We start from the raw sequence: 21,071 nt of genomic DNA on the forward strand, positions 1-21,071 counted from the left end.
AAAAATGGGATGGCTTCATGTATGTTGCATCATTTCTGAGACTTTATATATTTCAAAGACTGATGAAGAGACTGGATTAAGGTTTTAATAGCACCACGAGGGGCATTTTACCCCTTTCTCAATACTTCCCCCCCCCCCCCCCCCCCCCCCCCCCCCGCCCCACTCTGAGTTTTATTGACATTGGATGCTTTTTACAACTGGAGCACCGGCTGCGAATCAGATGTTGAAACTCAGTCATTACTCCTTTTTGTTTTTTTCCCATTAAGACTGATGGCAGTTCTTAAAGAAACCGGAGGGATTTGTTAGAAACTGTGCCATAGTGTGTTAAATTAATTTAAATTAAAATCTAGCTGCAGCTCAGATGATTAACGCTCCATTTGTTCTGTCAAGTCTTATCTGCGAACAGGTTAAACTGGATATGTGGGGGGAAATAAAACGACCATCTCAAACGTAGGCACTGAGGACAAAAAGTCTTTTATGATGTTTAGGATGTATTTATTGTCTTGGTAAATGTGTGTGTGTGTCTTAGTAGAGTAGTGAAATGTCTTCATGTTTAGTTTGTGGTCTCCTGCAGCCTGCTTTCTTTATTCTGTAATTTCAAACTAACGTTGAATCATGGCAGTGGTTCAAACATGACTTTTTTCTGCCGTTAGCACAGATCTGTCGCCCAACACAAATAACAGGCTGCTCAGAACCAGGCGGATGATTAAACAACAAACAACCGCAGGAGAATTTAAAAATAAGAATTGGGTGCACAAATTTGCACAAACCCTTCTTTTAAGCTTAGTCCATACATTTTAAATTGGGTTTAGTTCTACGGTTCTTTAGAAGCCAAATGTTAGCCTGGTTTATCTGTTCCGAAACCAGTTTGAATGTGCGTTCCAGCTGTTGATTTAAGGTGGAATTAAGGAAATTGAAACCACTTCTCCATCCACTCTGTCCATTGCACCAATACCACTGGTGGCGAAACAGCCCCACAATGCTTGACACATGGTTCAAAACCCTTACCTTGACTCTTCCAAGCATAATTCTTGTCACTGTGACATGATGGCTCAATGTTTATCTCACCTAAACAGGATTTATTTTCTCCAGAAGACTTTTGACCTTTTCGTGTCGGTAGCTACGTGTTTGATTCCAGTTTTTGAAGGCATGGATTTTAGAGCAGTAGCTTCTTTTCAAGTTCACGGCGCTGTAGATGGTGACACGTGTGTTCCAGCATCTTCAGGGTTACGATGGGCGTCTTGCTGCTCCCTAAGTAGCACTTAAACATCATGACCAATTTCCAGGGGTAACCGGACAGTTTGAGTGAAACTTAGGCGCAGTTGGGTCCTCCAACCATTCGATCATCCAAAGAAAAAGCACTTTAAAACTGGTTTCAGATTGGACAAAACAAGCAAACAGTATGCTTCTGAAATTAGGAATGTGTTGGCTATGCTTTGAAGCTGAGTTTGAGACATGAAACCAACTCATTTAAATGGGTTCTACCGTTTCTGCCAAGAAGACGGGTCAAATATCCTACCAGAGTTACAGCAGGACCTTGTCATGACTACAAGACCTTGTGGTTTCTCTGCAACCGGCAGTGGAGCATTTATCCTAATATTAGACGTCACCCTGTGTGGGTTGGAAAAAAATCCAGAATAAATTGAAATTTAAGCACCTAATTCTCATTTGTTTTTTTCATTAAGTTGTTTGGTGTATTGCCAGTCCACCCTGAAGAAAGAATGGATCCATAAAAGCCCAAACGTAATGCGACTTTTTAAGCCCAAACTTAAAATGTCTGAGCAGCACTGTAAAACAAGGGAGACTAAAGGAAAGAAGTGAACAGACAAGCAGATAAGACACCATGCAGTGATGGACATTTTTAATGGTGTTTCTTGTCTGTCAGAAAATGATTAAGGCGGAGGATTTGTGGCTTTATTTCAGGCTTGTTTTTTTTTTTTTTTTAAAGTAGTGTTTTTGTACGGTCAAAGCCGATCTTAGGCTAGTATTCATTTCAATCGAATTGAACAAAGCATACTCATTTTATCCAATCAATTTCAATATTTTACAACTTAAGCTCATTAACCAATGAGACTGTGATTTTTAAAGTAAACAATGAAGGATGTGGTTTTGCACTTGCGCCGTTGAAGTTATTCATACTTCAGTTTCAGATCTGCCTTGAGGACCTACAGGAAGGTGTCAGGTCTGCCAATGTAGCATTAACATCTAATCTTAACCTGTATGGGTATATTTATGTACAAAGGGGTTTAATCAAAAATAGTATATTATGAATTATGTTCATCTGACTATTTTTCTAAGAGTAAGAGACGCCTGGTGGACTGGAACAGTGGTTTGCTGCAAAGTGTAGCTGCAGGAGGATCTTTTTTGCACATCATATCCTCTGCTTTTACACGTCAAACTTGATGCATTTCTTTGCTTCTATTTAAGTTTACTCATTGTCGGTTTGGTCAAATTGTGTTCACAAGTCTCCAGTTCATTGACGTACAGTATTAAGCAGAGTAACAGGAAACAAACTGGCCTGGAACAGAACAAACTGGGAGTGGATTGATTCAGCCAAACACATGCGATTTATGGGTTTGAAACGGCTCTTTGAGATCTTCAGCGTCTGTTTTAACGTTCATAATGAATCTAATGCTCTAATCTATTTACACTCAGTGTTTTGTACTGTAACATGTATGCATACATTAAATGGCACTGAACCCTGTCAGTATACAGAAAGTAGTGTCAGATAGTTGGTGTAAAACATTTGTTGGCAAAAAAACCTCTCTAACTGTACTGTTTTATAGCTATTTAGTGGGACTGTCATGTAATGGTACTTAACATTCCCAACAAATGCATTGTTTTCCCACTTTTTTCTGGTCTTGACATGGTGATTTCCCCAGAAATCTACCACACTCCTACTTTCCTCATAGACACAGGTTAGTTTAACATTTGTGTAACCCAACCACATCTATGCAAACCTTCCATTATGACTGTTGATGTGTGCAGTGGCAGCAGCACCGATTTAATCTGCAAAAAAAGGCTTTGTGCTTCAGTAGGCGTTTTTTTTTTTTTCCTGCACATTTTCAGACGTTTCATGAGTCTTGATAGACATCTCATTCTTTGTTCAGAGAGCTGAGGATATGATGATGAAAATGAATCTGACACTATTTGTAGATTCAACACTTAGCTCTGCAATATTGGGGATAAGTTAAAACCGTAAAGTGTATTCTCTGCTGTCCTTTGTGCATTTCTGCATTATTAATGAAGCAGCTTATTACGCTTCATTGGGAATAACTAAGTACTTAGTGTTTCTCGCCATGCCGTTATGTCTTTTTGTGTCTTTAAGTTTACATGTCTCTCGATCTCTTTCTGGTGAGTGAAATAAAATCATAGCTAAATAAATTCATTCCGTCAGATTGACAGCTTATGTATTTATAATTAATGACAGTTGTGATGAGTAATAAACCGTAATATATTAAATCATCAGGGCGTGTGTTGGTTTTCTTCCTCATTGTGGACAATGATCTGTTTTCCTGTGGTTGTGATGAGGAATCATATGACTTTGAGGAAGCCATTGAGAAATGCAGCTTTAATTTCTCTCATTTTTAACTGAGGATGCATCAGTTGATGATGGGATGGTAACCAGGATTGGAGGGTTTCTCTTGACAGTATTTACATCCCACTTATGATCAGTGTACCTGCTTGGTTTTTTGTTGATCTGGTGTATTAAGTTTCACTATGGAAGCTGCTGACCTGTACGCACAAACACTGCAGAAAGTGACTCAATATTTGCTTTACAAAACTAAATGATTTCTGCCCTCAGTTTTACTTAGTTGAACCCACAGACTAAACACGTGGGGTGGATTTTTTTCATATTTAGTCACAATTTCCAAGCATGATTTTAGAAAATCTTGCAATGTCAATAATACTGGTAAATATTTTATATCAGGTCTGATTTTTACATATTATCTTGTTTCCTCTCCTTCTCATCTGTACTTCAATCACTCTGTGACCTTTAACCTTTTGAACAATATCATTAGTGTCCAGTGGGATCACGTGCTGCAAGAGAGTGTCCAACTGGCTAAATGTTTCATTAACATACAGCTGGACTATATTAGCTAACTATTAGCTACTGCGCTCCAAATAGTCCTTTTGTGATTTGATTATTGCATAAAACTGATATCGTGATGATGGTATATGGGCAATATATTGTCTAGCATCAACCTATAACATCAAATTTACCATTTCAGCAAAACAAAGACAGTGCTGTTGCAGTTAGCAATGCTAACCATGCTGATTAGGCTAAATGCTAGCAAAATATTTGAACAATTTAGATAAATGGCAGCTTCCTAATATTTTCTTTGTGTTTTTATTTAAAAAATGTATTCTCTTTTACACCAAGGCTGTATCACAGTTACTATTTTAAAGGTTTTTTGACTGATAGCTAAATGACTTAATTACAGAAGTAATTAGCAAATCTATCACTTAGCCTAAATGAAAGCTTTTTTTCTACTGAACACAGCTCTAATTTATTGTGTAAGATGTTTTTTTAATAGAGCTATAATTTTTTTTTTTGTCAAGTTTGTTTTATTTGTTTTATATAAATAACTCCTTACCTGGAAGATATTACTTGTAGCTTTCCGGTGAAACACAGAGAACATATACTGCTCAAAAAAGTAAAGGGAACACTCAAATAACACATCCTAGATCTGAATGAATGAAATATTCTCATTGAATACTTTGTTCTGTACAAAGTTGAATGTGCTGACAATAAAATCACACAAAAAATCATCAATGGAAATCAAATTTATGAACCAATGGAGGCCTGGATTTGGAGTCACACACAAAATTAAAGTGGAAAAACACTACAGGCTGATCCAACTTTGATGTAATGTCCTTAAAACAAGTTAAAATGAGGCTCAGTATTGTGTGTGGCCTCCACTTACCTGAATGACCTCCATACAACGCCTGGAGAGGCTCCTGATGAGATGGTGGATGGTCTCCTGAGGGATCTCCTCCCAGACCTGGACTAAAGCATCCACCAACTCCTGGACAGTCTGTGGTGCAACGTTACGTTGGTGGATGGAGCGAGACATGATGTCCCAGATGTGCTCAATCGGATTCAGGTCTGGGGAACGGGCGGGCCAGTCCATAGCTTCAATGTCTTCATCTTGCAGGAACTGCTGACACACTCCAGCCACATGAGGTCTAGTATTGTCCTGCATTAGGAGGAACCCAGGGCCAACCGCACCAGCATATGGTCTCACAAGGGGTCTGAGAATCTCATCTCAGTACCTAATGGCAGTCAGGCTACCACTGGCGAACACATGGAGGACCATGCGGCCCTCAGAAGAAATGCCACCCCACACCATTACTGACCCACTGCTAAACCGGTCATGAAGGATGTTGCAGGCAGCAGATCGCTCTCCACGGTGTCTCCAGACTCTGTCATGTCTGTCACATGTGCTCAGTGTGAACCTGCTTTCATCTGTGAAGAGCACAGGGCGCCAGTGGTGAATTTGCCAATCCTGGTGTTCTCTGGCAAATGCCAAGCGTCCTGCACGGTGTTGGGCTGTGAGCACCACCCCCATTTGTGGACGTCGGGCCCTCATACCATCCTCATGGAGTCGGTTTCTAACCGTTTGTGCAGACACATGCACATTTGTGGCCTGCTGGAGGTCATTTTGCAGGGCTCTGGCAGTGCTCCTCCTGTTCTCCTTGCACAAAGGTGGAGGTAGTGGTCCTGCTGCTGGGTTGTTGCCCTCCTACGGCCTCCTTCACGTCTCCTGGTGTACTGGCCTGTCTCCTGGTAGCGCCTCCAGGCTCTGGACACTACGCTGACAGATACAGCAAACCTTGCCACAGCTCGCATTGATGTGCCATCCTGGATGAGCTGCACTACCTGAGCCACTTGTGTGGGTTGTAGAGTCCGTCTCATGCTACCACGAGTGTGAAAGCACCACCAACATTCAAAAGTGACCAAAACATCAGCCAGAAAGCATAGGTACCGAGAAGTGGTCTGTGGTCCTCACCTGCAGAACCACTCCTTTATTGAGTGTCTTGCTAATCACCAAAGATTTCCCCCTGTTCTCTATTACATTTGGACAACAGCTGTGAAATTGATTGTCAATCAGTGTTGCTTCCTAAGTGGACAGTTTGATTTCACCAAAGTTTGATTTACTTGGAGTTATTTTGTGTTGTTTAAGTGTTCCCTTTATTTTTTTCGAGCAGTGTATTTCCTGTTTTAGACAAAAATACAGAATTAGTTTAATAAAATAGGGCAATTTCACAGCTGCATTCCTAATATTGTGCCCTACAGAGCCACTGAACAAGCACACATTGTAAAAAAGCAAAGTGATTTTATTCACATTTTGTCCCTTTATTCATTACAGAGGAAAGGCATTGAAGGTTAGTCACTGGATCTTAGACAGCTTATGGAAAAGAAGATGATTTAATGAAAGCAGGAAGGAGTGGAGGGAAAGAAATCGAAGACGTGAATGTTTTCTTTCGTCTCCTTCTCCCCATTCCATCAGCTGATTATTTTCACGTTTCAAGGAAAGAAAACTGGCATCGCTTTAAGGATGCAACCTGTTTTCTTATTTTATCAGATAATACTCTCCCTCCTCTCGCTGCTCGCAACCAAAAGGACATTCTCATACCTTAGAATGAGGTCCTCTTGGTAGGCGAGCCCCTCTTAATTAACCTGTTCTCCACTCAGATACTGAGGGAAAGGCTGAGGTGATGAGGCAGACAAGGGTGAAAAGAAACAAAAGAGAGGTGGTTTGAGTAAATCTTGATGTTGGAAATGATGTCACAGGATAATTTTATTGGAAAAGAAATCATCCCTATTCCCCATAAGCAAACATAGACATCCCATGGGCCTCAACCATGCCGAGTCTTTGGTGGGAACATGAACGGTTGAGCTTGTGGGTTTACACAGAAGGTGAGGAGGAAGGAAGAAGAGGAAAGAAAAAGGGAAGGCAGAAAGCAGAGGGATAACTGTCTTTCTCGTCTTCTGGCGTTCTCTTTACTCCTCCTTCTCCTCTCCGTGTGTGATGACGTAGCAGATGTTCTTGTAGTCTACGTTGCCAGCAACATCTGGGGGGAAGGCGGCCCACATGTTCTTAACCTGTGGAGGAAAATTCACAGATTAAGGCTGTAAATTATACATACAGGCTCAGATTTACACATACACACCACCTACTGTTTGAAAACATTTTCAATTCACTTGTTGCAGAAAAACCCAGGACGTTTTGAGCCATCAACAAGCTTCTACCAGCAATGCCTGTAAACTATCAATAGGGCTGAGACTGAGACTTAATGTTTACCGACTTTAGCTATTCATAGGTGTTTTTGTTCTGACTATCCAACTGTATCCACATTTTAACCTTCTGAACCAAGCAGTCCCCCTCAAATGAAAGAAAAATGGTTATGACTTTCAAAAACAACTCATTAACCAGCGAGGCTCAAACCTGCCATGTCCTGGAAATAGTTGGAAAACCAGTGTCAAAGCACACATTGAACCCAGTTTAACATTAACATGTTCCGTTGCCTGGAACACAACGTCAGTGTTACTGGTGCATTGCAAGAAATGGCTAAAGTGATGAAGATGTAAAACTAAAGCTATATGAGCTCTATAAATTCTGCCTAGATGAGAGGTCAAATATCCAGTCAGGATTATGCCACAAGCTTCTTAATAGAAAGCATGTGGTCAAGTATTTTGTTTTTAATATTAACTGATGTGTTTTTCATCTCATTATTCCACTCTAAAAATATCTTCCCCACTGCATTTTAAAAAGCCCCAAATGCATGTGCTATTTGTGCCAATGATTAGGGTTCATGTAAACCTCAGGCCATGTCTTTGCTTTCTAGCAACCAAAATTAATGAAGACAAACAGTAATCTTACATCTTCTGGGGTGAACCTGTCACACTGAGTGGTCAGGAGCTCCTGGAGGCTGGGAGAGGCAAAGCAAAAGATTCAAAGGGTTAAAAATCAATTCACCTTGTTTAGAAATGCACGGTGAATAGAAAACAAGAAAATCAGAGTTCTTACAATTCCTTCTTGATGGTTCCTGTAGCCTCAGGGTCCAGGACTTTGAAGGCAGTGAGAATAACATCCTCAGGATCAGCACCTGATAACAAAAGACGGTTTCATGTCTTCTGCAGTCTGAAGCAGCATAACCAAACCCAACCCACTGTTTGTTGGGGCAAAAAATCAGTACCCACCCTTCAGCTTCTCTCCAAACATGGTAAGGAAGACGGTGAAGTTGATAGGGCCACTGGCCTCCTTGATCATGGCCTCCAGCTCCTCATTCTTCACGTTCAGTTGACCTTCATATAGCAGAAAGAAAAATGAACACAAGAGGCCATCAAACAAAGCGACACAGGCATCTTCCCGGAGCGGTCGTGTTTTATTTTAACAAGAGCTCACCCATTGAGGCCAGCACGTCTCTCAGGTCATCTTTGCTGATGATGCCGTCTCTGTTCTGGTCAATGATTGTGAAGGCCTGCCAAGTGGAGATTGAGTTTATTACTGGGACACAAAAACAGCTCTTGACTCAGTGTCATGCAAATGTATTCATACTCCATGACTTTCTCCACATTTTGGATCACCTGGACAATCACAAATTTAAATGTGTTTTAATGGGATTTTGTATGATACACGTATTCAGATAACTGTGAGGAGAAAACAAAATAAATGTTTTTGTAGTTTTCCTTTTGTATTCAGCCCCCTTTACCCTGGATGCCCCACGATAAAATCCACTGCAACCAAATGCCTTTAGAAACCAGCTAATTAGAAAATAGGGTCCAGAGTGTGGCACAAGTTCAAATCTACCAAAGTATGGTCGTCCACTTACAGTAACGGTCCAGGCAAGAAGAGAATTAATCAGAGAAGCAGCCAAGAGGCTAACATTGGAAGAGATCCACAGCTCAGATAGAAAGATGTGTCGACAGGGCTACTATTCGTCATCTACTCCACAAATCTGGCCTTTATGGAAAAGTGGCAAGAAGAAAGATACAATAATTCTGTTTGCAGTTTGCTACAGTAGCGGACACAGCAAACACGTGGAAAATGTTCTCATCTACTCAGATGGGATCAAAAATGTTTTGGCCTATATGGAAAACACCCATACCTCCCCTTTGTGTAACGTGGTTGTGCCAACATCAAGCTGTGGTGATGCTTTTCCTCAGAAGGGACAGGGATGGTTGGAGATGATGGAAGGAAGGATGGAGCTAAATACAGGACAAACCTGTGGGGTGACCGTGGTTCAGTAGGAAGAGTAGTTGTCTTGCAATCAGAAGGTTGTGGGTTCATTTCCAGCTTCCTCCTGCCTTATGTCAATATGCCCCTGGGCAAGGTACTTAACCTCAAGTTGCCTACCGATCGGTGTATGAATGTCTGAGTGTTAGTGCAGTTGGGTGAATGTGGCTCTAGTGTAAAGTGCTTTGAGTGGTCAATATGACTGGAAAGGCGCTATATAAGATCAGTCCATTTACCTGGAAGAAGATCTATTGCTGCAAAAGACTCACGCTCTAGCACGACAACGACCCTAAATAAACCGCCAGAGCTTTGATGGAATGGTTTAGATCAAGGCATATTCATGTGTTAGATTGGCCTAGTCAAAGACCAGATCTGAATCCAATTTAAAATCTGCCTCAAGACTTAAATCCTAAAAGATATCCTAAAAGACTAGAAGTTGTTATTGGAGCAAAAGGTGATGTTGACTGAGATGGGGCTGAATACACCACACTTTTCAGTTTTTTATTTGAAGAAAATAAAATATGTCATCCTTTCGCTTCACAGCTGTGTGCTACTTTGTGTTTCGATGTGACAAATGTAAAAATTATTTAACATGTCTGAATATGTTTGAAATGCCCTGCAGCTTTTTATTTTCTTGAAGTTGCAGCTGGGAAGTAACTTTAACAGAGGCTGCACCCAAAATGTCAGATTTGAGGATTCTAGGAAGGACTGACCAGGGTGCTTATTGCACCCTTCTCCAGTCTTTTCTTACAAGTTAATTTGGGAAAGTATCATTAGGGAACAGCTGTCCGATCCCTTCTGCGATGTGCCAGTGTAACTTAAGATAACCTCTCGGACCTGAACTTAGTCACCAACCTTTTTCTCAACCCTCCAGGCTTGCCTTGCTATTTCTTACCCTTCCTCTTTTACACACAGATACGCTCAACCAGGCGTTTATGTGCTAATATCAGCAAATGCTTTCCTCTGGTGGCTATCTTTCCATCTGCGGAGCGTGCTAAGATCATCGTAATCACCACCCAAGCCGGTATCGTTTGTCATAGAAGGCATGTTTTCCATTTGGGACTGAGGTGAAATTGTAATCCAATCAGCTTGCAGGAAATCTTCCTAAAATTTAATCTTTTTGACATTAATGAGCTGCAATTTTCTAAACACATTGAGTCCATTTAATGTGTCTGGATGTTAAAGTTTTCTAAAGAAAATAAAAATAAAAAAATCAGATGCCTAAAATGTTCTTGTCTGTTTCTGTTCTGGAATGTATGAATACAGTCATTTTGTTTTTCTTGGCCTGCTGCAACAAAGAGTTGCGAGATGTTTGAAAAACATCTGAGCAGGAGGTCAGAGGTTGAGCAAAATATGGAGAGCTTCAAATGCCGTCAGGATTTCAGCGCTCCTTCTAATGACATTCACCTGCTTATTAAACTGTCAGGGGAACAGAGCAGGCATGCAAGTAAGCAACTGCTGTGAAAGCTGATCCAAGATCAGCTAAATCTAATTACACTTGTGAATTATTTAGAATCATTTGATTTAAACCATGCGATAATGGATAGGGAGTTTTGTTTGATTTTCAAACATTTTGTTCGGTTACAACCTTACCTCTTTGTACTCCTGAATCTGGCTCTGCTCAAACATGGAGAACACGTTGGAGGAGCCACCCTCTCCTGCTGCTGCCCTCCTCTTAGCCTTCTTCGGTGCCTGGATGCAAAACGAAGAGCAGAGGTTTTGAATGCTCATGAAAACGGTTCCACTACTCCATCATCTGATTTTGAACCAACATACACCAGCAAAACTTTATTTCAGTCCCTTAAAAGATTTTAAAAATGAAAACAACATAGTTTTTGTTTTATTTAAGACCGATACAGAGCTACAGCACCCAATGATTACACGAAAAACTACCCTTGAAGATTTCAGTTCCTCTCCTAGTCTAAATTCCTTTGAGAAATGTATGTTTCAGCTGCAAACATTAACTGCATATTTGTCTATTAGCATCTTTAACCTTGCATAACTATAGCTTGGACATGCAATATGCAGGTAAAACAATACTTTACAAAACAAAAAAAAGAGATTATCATCAGATAAGAGTTTCAACAAGCTGAAGTTATCCCTAAAATAATAAAAAAAAATCCAAATTCTTCTCGACTGATAAAATAAATTCCCACATCAATATAAAACAGAGAAAAATCAGTGTGAATCCAAAGTTTTGGTTGAATTCCTATGCAAATATTTCCTTCAGCAGAGCACAGGATGCAGGAACCCTGGTACTCACCATCTTGAGACACTAAGGGTGGAGGTTTGGATGATCAAGTAAGAACAGATAGTGTGAAGCCGCGTTGCACGTATATTCCCGGGGGCTTATATACCCCTCCTCAGGCGTGTCTATCTTTAGCCTCAGCTTCAAGTTTGGATGGAAATATAGGAGCGAGAGAACGAGAGAAAGAGAGGGATATGAGAGAGGATGGTCGGCGTTGAAGGGATGGCAGAAGTTAAGGAGACTGAATGGCGGGACAGCTATCACCTTACAGGAGATCAAAAATAGACCCACGAGTCTTGGAATTAAGTAAACCTGATAGCTGCGGGACTATGCAGTCTCACGTGGACTAATAAGGATATTCAGAACATAGATGCTTAGTTGGACTACTAGACACTGTCCCTCCTCCCTACTTCTTTGCAGCTCCGTCTGCTTAACGAAAGATGCCATGACCACTCTCTAGCTTTATTTTTGGTTTGCGATGCACATTGCGTTTCTATATTTTATACATGCTGCTTTTGGCCCGCATGTGCACAGCTTGGCTATCTTTATGAAGCAGAGATTTTCCCACAGAAGTGATGACAACATGGTCTTCTTATACAGGTTCAGGTTCAGCTCTTCATTAAAACTAATTAAAATGACACAGACAGAGAAAAATTGTCATCACAAAATGTCTTCTGTAAAGCCTGAAAAAGGAAAGCACAATAAGAACATATCTTTTAATATAAATATGTAAGCATTTCTCATGTTTTGTTAATGTATTAACCATTTTCATAGATGTTATAAAGCTATTCAATAAATCTAAAATAACAATTTAGCAGGTAAGATTAAAAATAGAAGCTTTTTTAAGATTTACTGTGATGAATTCAGCTTCAACAATTATGTTCACCTCAAAAATGTTCATTTTTAATATCATGTTAATGTTTGGTTACAAATAAATCAAAACAAGAAGAGTGTGGGAAGGGAAGAGACACATTATTTTATAACTAAATCAAAATAAAAATCCTAAAATGGAAGTATAGAGAAGGAAGTCCTGTGGTTAATATTCTTACCATATAGTATAAAACTCCATAAAAGTAATGTAAAAGGCTTTATAGTGTGAAAATGTAATGTTAAAAGAAATAATCTTGACATGCATGAATGATGCATGAATGATTTTGCTGAACATGATTTTGTTCAATATATTTTTATTTCTAAAACAAAACATGCTGATATCATGTTCTCAGCTTTAAATTAACTACAGCATGCCTGACAAGTGAAACCCCTGTAAACGTTTGGCTTGTTCCTCTCTACGAAGGTGTGTCTGGATATGACTTTCCCACCTGTTGCTCTCCTCTTTTACTCCGTCTGGCCTTCATGTCCCCCCACCCTCCACTTAAATATAAGGGGATTACTTGGGAGCGCAGGGGCAGCAGACCCTCCCTCCATGTGGAATATAAAAGGGACAGCTGAGAGCAACCAGAATAGCAAAGTAAACTTTATTGTTTGCCAATGTTTTTGCCCCTAAGAACAATATGCCTCTCTTCCTCTGTTTTTACATCCAGAATTATCTCAGAGAAAATCTGTTTTAATTTCATTACCAATTTGTTTTAATCTCCTTTATTGCATAGATTTATTTATTACACAAGTCACGTCTCTGTACTTTACTGCTGTAATTTGGATTAGCCAGTTTCTGTTGGAAGTCCAGAACCTGTCAGTCCTCCCGCTGCTCCTGCTGACATGAAGATGTCACAAAAGTAGGAACACCACAGCAGGCAAAACAATTTGCTATTAATAAGATATAAAAGGGAATAAATAGTTTTTTACCCAAAACAGTCTAAAAAAATCCAGGAATAGTCATTCATAGCACACTGATCTAACAGAGAAGAAGTTAAATCAGGTTGGTTATCAGAATAAAACATAACATAAAACAAAATGGGCATGAACTGAATAAAAGCTAATGAAAACAGAAGCAAAACACAACACATCTGTGTAAATAAGAGGTGGAACAGTAAAGCTTCAGGTCAGGACTTCACTGTTCTGAAAGTGCATTAGCTTAAGAATCTGAGGTGTGGATTGTGGACATATTGGACAAAAAAGGTTAAAGAAGAAAGATGGAAACAGGAAAGACTACAAAGAAGGTTCATGATGCAGAGAAGGATAATATGGAGACGGGTGGAGTGACAGAGGAGAATCACTCCAGGCATTTTACCTTTTTTAATGCTTTTTGTCCAAGTCTATTCAAAAAATTCTGGCTGGACCTTTTGGACTATAAGTGCTTGCTTGAATAATGGATATTATTCAAGCAAGGTACTAAATACTAAATTGGTTTTTGGAAAAAAAATATGTATTTTATATCTATAATTCATTAAAGCAATCATTTAAATCAAAAACATTCATCTATTGTCTACATCCTCACTCCCTGGACAGGATGCCTGTCAGGGTTTGGACTTTGTTTGTGTTTAGTCACTTTTTATGTTTATATTTAGTATTTTGGTAGTCGTGGTTGTTTTGGTTACTTCCTCTTATTCCTGATTGTTTATTTGCTCCTAGTATTGTCACTCTCCTCGTTCTTTGCTCCTTTGGTTATTGTTGCTTTCTTAGTTATGACTTAGTATGGTTTTCTCTGTGTTGTTATCCTTATTATTATTATTATTATTCATTATTGTAGTGCTCTGGTTTCCTTGGATTTCCTAGTTCAGTTTCCCGTGTGTATTAATGGTTAGGTATTTGTTCTCTTTTGCACTTTTCTAGTTTATCAGTTTGTCTTCTTTCTCTGTGTTAGTTTCCTTTATAGTTGTAGTTCCTTTTCGCATAGTTTTTTATGTTTAGTTTCTATAGTTCTAGTTCTCCCTCCTGTTAGGTCAGTTTTAGTTATTGTTTACATTTTGTTTGTATTTATTCTAGTCCTCATGTTCTCTGCTTGTTTCCGGTTATTTTTGTCAGTGTGGTTTTAGGTTTGTTTACTTTTGTTATCTGGGTCTCTTTATGGGTCCTTTGTTTATACTTAGGTTGCCAGGTCTTAGGTTGTTGTTATTCTTCTGTTTCCTTTAGTTCATGGTTATTCTAGTTTTCGTATGCTCCATTTGATTATTTATCTTTGTCTATAGGTTTGCTTGGTAGTTTTTCAGCGTCACTCCTGGATAGGATATTTCTCATTTTGGCAATGTTCCGGAGATGAAAGAAGGAAATCCTAGAAACCTGTTTAATATGGGATTTAAATGACATGTCCTGGTCAAAAGTAACACCAAGGTTTTTTACTTTATTATCAGAGGTCAATTTAATGCCATCCAGGTTAAGTGATTGACTAAGCAGTTTCTTTTTTAAAGACTCCATTCCAAAGACGACAACTTCTGTCTTGTCTGAATTTAGAAGCAAAACATTTAAAGTCATCCAAGTTTTTATGTCTTCAAGACATGCTTGTAGTCTATCTAACTGGTTGGACTCATCAGGATTTATGGATAAGTAAAGCTGAGTATCATCAGCATGACAGTGAAAATTTATTCTATGCCGCCTGATAATTTTACCTATTGGAAGCATATTTATAGTAAAGAGAATTGGCCCAAGTACTGAACCCTGTGGTACTCCACAATTAACCCTGGAGTTTAAAGATGATTTATCATTTACATGAACAAACTGGAATCTGTCAGACAAATAAGATTTAAACCAGCCTACCGCTGTTCCCCTGATCCCTACAGCATATTCCAGCCTTTTTAAAAGAATATTATGATCGACTGGATCAAATGCAGCACTGAGATCTAACAGAACCAGAACAGACACAAGTCCATTATCTGAGGCCATAAGAATATCATTAGTGACTTTCAGCAGAGCTGTTTCAGTGCTATGATGAGCTCTGAAACCTGACTGAAACTCTTCAAACAGGTCATTGTTGTATAAATGCTCACACATTTGATTAGCAACAATTTTCTCAAGAATTTTAGATAAGAATGGAAGATTGGATATAGGTCTGTAATTTTTTCAAGTCATCTCGATCAAGCGAAGGTTTCTTAAGTAAAGGTTTAATTACAGCTACCTTAAAAGCCTGTGGTACATATCCATTTACTAAAGATAGATTAATCATATCTAAAATGGGGCTGGTAATCATAGGGAACACTTCCTTAAATAATTTGGTTGGGATTGGGTCTAACATACAAGTTGAAGGTTTAGATGAAGCTAATATTTCTGATAACTCAGGAAGCTTCACAGGATCAAAACAGTCCAAACACAGATCAGGTTCTACAGTTATTTCCAATGTTGTCTCACTTGCTGAGGATGAAGTAATCATCTTCAGGAGTATGTCAAAGATTTAATTTTTAATAGAATCAATTTTATTTAAGAAGAATCCCATAAAGTCATGGCTGCTAAGAGCTAAGGGAATGGATTGCCCAACAGAGCTATGACCCTGTGTAAGTTTATCAACTGTACTAAAGAGAAACCTAGGATTATTCTTGTTCTCTTCTATTAATGATGAGAAATAAGCTGTTCTAGCTTGGCAAAGTGTCTTTTTATACAACAGTAGGCTATTTTTCCAGATTAAGTAGGAATCCTCTTGGTGTGTAGAACGCCATTTTCTCTCCAATTTTCTAACATTGTGCTTTAAAGTACGCAGCTCTGAATTAAACCAAGGAGCTAGCCTCCTATGAATAATTACCTTCTTTTTCAAGGGCCTGCATTGTCTAATGCATCACGCAATGATGAAGAAACACTATGAACAAGAGAATCAATTTGTGAAGGGGAAGAAACTAAATTATTGCCCTCCATTGTGTTTCTGTGAGGAAATTAAAAGTGGAACAGATTCTTTAAAGGTTGTTACAGCATTGTCTGATAATGATGTTCTATAATAAAATTTTCTTTCAGGTGTGGAGTACTCGGTTAAATTAAACTCAAAGGTTATTAAGAAATGGTCAGACAGGACAGGGTTATGAGAAAATATTGTTATGTCTTTACACTCAATGTCATATGTCAGCACAAGGTCCAGAGAATGAAGACAAAGGTGGGTAGGTTTGTTAATGTTTTGTGCAAAGCCAATTCAGTCTAAGATAGCATTAAAGGCTATATTTAGGCTATCACTTTCAGTGTCAACATGAATGTTAAAATCCTCCACTATAATAACTTTATCTGTATTTAACACTAAATCAGATAAAATGTCTGAAAACTGATCTAAAAATTGAGAGTAAGGGCCTCGTGCACGGTACAAAACAACAAACAGAAGTGGTTTTAGTGCTTTGCAATTTGGATGAGGAAAACTAAGGATTAAATATTCAAAAGAATTGTAGCTATTGATTGGTCTGGAACTAATAAATAAATCGGACAGAAAAATGGTTGCTACTCCTCCTCCTCCTCGTCCAGTATTTCGAGGAAAGTGAAAATTTAAATAATTAGTAGGAGTTGACTCATTTATAGTAACATAATCCTCTTTCTGCAGCCAGGTTTCTGTGAGGCAAAATAAATCAATCTGATTGTCACAAATCAGGTCACTAACTAGCAAAGTCTTTGGAGAGAGAGATCTTATATTCAGTAGGCCACATTTAATTGTTTTATTTTTCTTTTTAGTCTGAATTGTGTTTATTTTTATGAGAATTTCATGATTTCCTCCTTTTACATTATTTTTTAATCTATTCAATTTTGGCTGTGGGCGAAACACAGTCTTAATAGGGTTAATAGGGTTGTCAGAGGTTTGGAGAACTAATAAATTCGGCCAGATTCCTAGAATGAAGAGCTGCTCCATCCAAAGTCGGAAATTAGTTGGTGTTGTTTCATTGTGTGTCGCTGGTTCCTCCGATCACAACCCCTGATTAAGTTCAGTGTTTTTGCTACGTTCCTGCAGTGAGTACTTGAGTAGGTTTTTGGACTGTCTCATGCTTGTACCTACAGTGAATTTTGCTACGTTTTTGCTACGTAGGTAATCTCTGAATAAAGCTGAAGACCTATTCAAAATGCTGCTGCCAAGCTCTTGTCTGCGCTTTGGTCCACCCAAAAAACCTCATCGTGAAAACACCAAGACCTTTATAGGGCAACACAGAGACACACGACCGTACATGTCCAAGCATATACCTGAGAGCAATTTAGAGTTACAAATACAATTTACACCCATACATTTGTGTACTGCTGCAGGAAGCACAGGGAGAACATACAAACTCCATGCAAAATGTCCCCAGTGTCGTGAGGCGACATCTTTGGACTTTGTTGTGGTTTTATGTTTTGACTTTAGTTTGGTTTTGTAGTCATGGTTGTTTGTTTATTTCCTGCCTCCTAGTGTTTGTTGTTTTCTCTTCCTTTGCTCCTAGTTCCTTTAGTGGTTTTTTTTCTATTACTTGTTATGGTTTTCTTATGATTATGATTATTATTATGTTTGTTGTTTTTCTAGTTCCCTTGTCTTCCTTGTAGTTTCTAGTTTAGTTTCCCATTTAGTATATCTGTGTTTATTTATGTTTTGGTATTTGTTCACCTGCGCTCTTTGTTTACTAGTTTATTTTCTCTGTTCCTCCTCATCCTGGTTCCCTTTCTGTGGTTTAGGTTTTGTTTATTTACAGTCAGGGTTCCTTTATGGGTTCTTTGTTAATTATTAGATTTTGGTGTTTCTTCTATTCCCTTTAGTTTCTCAGTTTGCTTTAGTTAATGATTATTCTAGGTTCTTATGTTTCTTTTGGTTTATTATCTTCGTCCATAGTTTTGCTTTGATCTGTTTTCCCTGAGTTTTGTTATTTATAGTTTTGTTTTTGTAGTCAGGTTCCTTTGGTTATGTTATTGTCTAGCTTCCCTCATGTTTTCCCCTCTGGATTTATGTTATTGTTTAGCTCTCGTGTTTCGTTTTGTTTCTAGCCTTGTCACCTTAGCAACTATTCACTTTCCCTCAATTCTCCACACCTGAATTTCATCTCCCCTGATTTCCTATCTCTCATTCTCATTGGTCCATACTCCACTTCCCTCTGTTCATAAGCTCTCTGTTCTTGTTTGTTCCTCGCTGGTTCCTTCCGTTCGAATCCCCGTTCATATCTCCGTTCACCTACCTTCGTCTATGTACTTTGCCCACTATGTTCCTGCAGTATCAACTTTGTACGTTTCTGGATTTCTTGTATCTGCAGTGATTTTGCTAAGTTCTTGCTACGTTTGGAAAACCTTTTGAACTTATCTTTGAATAAAAGAAGACTCCTTTAAACATGCAGCTGCTGAGCTCTTGTCTGTGCTTTGGTCACTCTAAACCTCAGAACTCATCACCCAGGCTGGGATTTGAACCCAGTGCTAAAACTGTGCCACCATGCAATCCATGTTTGATCTTTTAATCTGTTAGACGTGTTTTATGGACTTTATTTAAGTCTTTGTTTCCCTTTGTCACCACTGACAACAAAACTTGAAATTTTCCTCTTACTATGGCAATTTAGTTTGCAAGATACTTTAATAAACGTTAATAATAGCAATAAATCTCACTCAGCATGTTTCAAAAAATTGTGTTTTATAATTAATATCAGTTTATTGAATGTTTTTGTTAAAATAGATTTTTCTGATGTGTTTTCGATGTCTTCTTTGCACGTAACATGAAAAAAACTACTCAAAAACAGAGATGGGGCAGCAAAACATCAGACTTCCCATAGATGAGTCAGCTGGAAGTCTTCCATGTTTTAACATGTTTACATACGACTTTAATGTCCATTTCCAAACAGATGTGTGCTTTCTGCAGTGGCCGCTGGTGTAAGGTGATCCGTCCCTCCGCAGTCCTCTGAAACCATCAATAACTTTCTAGATGATTGGTATGCCTGTCTGTAGGGTCTGGAATGTAAAGAAGCTCCCTGGTTGACCTATGTTGAACTCCGACTTAAGGACGAAATAGGACTCAGGAACACATTCAAATTATAACATGATGTTTGGGTGTTGGTTTGATGACTCAGCAGGATCACAGTGGCTCTCAAAACTTTACCCAACACTGTTTTTTATTTATAATGTGACATTTAAGCTCTGCAATTTAAATGAAGGCGTCACAGTGACACAGCTGCCATGCAGCTAGAAGGTCTTGGGTTAGAATCCCAGCCTGGGGTCTTTCTACATTTGGTTTGTGCATGTTCTCCCTGTGCATGCGTGGATTTACACCGGGTACTCTACAGTTAAAAAATATAACTGTTGAGTTGGGCCGGTGTCCTGCAACCTTTTGATGTGTTTCTGCTTCAACACACCTGAAAAAAATCATTAGCAGGACTCTGGAAGATCTGAATGCATACTGAGGAGGTAATTCAGTCATTTGATTCATGTGTGTTGATCCAAGGACACCTCTAAGTTTTCACACACCAGACTTTGGGGATTGGAGTTTTAATACTCTGTTGAACCACCTTTTGATTAAATTGTAATTAACATGACAACTTTTTGTTACCACAACCTCAATCTCAGTATCATCTGATTGAAGAAAACACTTCCAGTTAAAGTCCTAATAGAGTTCAGTAAACTCCAAGTTTTCGTTTGTGATGGTAGGACAGAAAGGCTATTTTCTCACAACTTTCGCAAACAACCTGGGGACATGTAGATAGTGTCTAATGGTTATTAGGAAGAATCTTTGCTGCACTTTTCTAACAGTGAGCTTTGGAGATTTGTTTGACCTCTCTTACCATCCTGATTTCTGTGTGGTGTTGGCAGGATAAACATAGGTCCTTGTCCAGACTTGTGACAAGTGGCTAAAAAAGGAGCTCTGTGTCATACCCTGAAAAACAGGAAGTCATTGGTTACTAATTATGAGCTCCATGAAACTCTGATCAACGTATATCAAATGGTGGGATTTAAAAAAATACTTTCTTCACATTCATGTTAATGGGATTGTTAGAAGTACCTATAATTCAAAACAAATCTTTTTTAAAGTTTTTAATTTTTCACATTAAACAAGAGTAAATGCTAAATTATGTTGTTTTTTTTCCACATTTTCTAATGTGAGCATATTTAAATAAAATATAAATTTATTTTAAGTCTTTTTACTCATCTTTACCCGGGGTGGTAATGAATCTGTCCACATCTGCACCTCCCTTACATCCTCCTCGCTGCGGATTGTTATGAAGATAAATTGTGGTCCTCCTCCAACATAGTTACTGAATAAAATTGGCGTCTGTGACACATTATATTTTTACTCCAGGAAAACAGGAAGTCATGGTTTACTAATTAAAAAACTTAAAGTAGAAATACATTTAAGAAAAAATGCTTACGTTGGATTTATTTCAGAACCTCTAGCGGCTCAGTTCTTGACTCATTTTAAAATTATTCTGGGTTTGCTGAAGTGATTTGATGTCTGACCTTTGCTGCAACTCTGTCTGCTTTAATTTAAATAACATTTGTGTTTCTTGTTCCACCTCATTCTAGACGTGCATTTGTCTTGTCCTCACTTTGACAACAACGAGCACCTTAACTACCAGTTAGGGTGTAACTGTGCGAATAGAGAATGAAAGAGAGAAATATTTTAATTCAGAAGCTGCGTTCAGGGGTTCCACATATTTTCTTAATTCTGTCCCTGCAGCTCCCTCTGCTGGTTTCCACCTGCTATTGAAAGTCAGCAAGTTTCTCTTAATTTGTTCCAAAATGTTTGCAGCATTTTCCTGCACAATTTCCAAGATCTATAATTTTCTGCCATA

General features: G+C 38.7%; 1 protein-coding gene across 1 annotated transcript; it reads right to left on the minus strand.

Moving 5' to 3' along the window:
- Positions 1 to 6,324: 6,324 nt before the first annotated feature.
- On the minus strand, positions 6,325 to 11,656 carry LOC124864707 (myosin regulatory light chain 2, skeletal muscle). Its single transcript, XM_047359585.1, has 7 exons — positions 11,509 to 11,656; positions 10,839 to 10,937; positions 8,415 to 8,490; positions 8,210 to 8,314; positions 8,037 to 8,115; positions 7,890 to 7,938; positions 6,325 to 7,111 (listed from the first exon to the last, which is right to left on the minus strand). The coding sequence occupies exons 1-7, from the start codon at positions 11,509 to 11,511 to the stop codon at positions 7,010 to 7,012; spliced, it is 513 nt and encodes a 170-aa protein (XP_047215541.1). The 5' UTR covers positions 11,512 to 11,656; the 3' UTR covers positions 6,325 to 7,009.
- Between the last annotated feature and the right edge of the window lie 9,415 nt (positions 11,657 to 21,071).

This window comes from Girardinichthys multiradiatus, chromosome Y (genome assembly GCF_021462225.1).
Source record: "Girardinichthys multiradiatus isolate DD_20200921_A chromosome Y, DD_fGirMul_XY1, whole genome shotgun sequence".
NCBI classification, from domain to species: Eukaryota; Metazoa; Chordata; class Actinopteri; order Cyprinodontiformes; family Goodeidae; genus Girardinichthys; species Girardinichthys multiradiatus.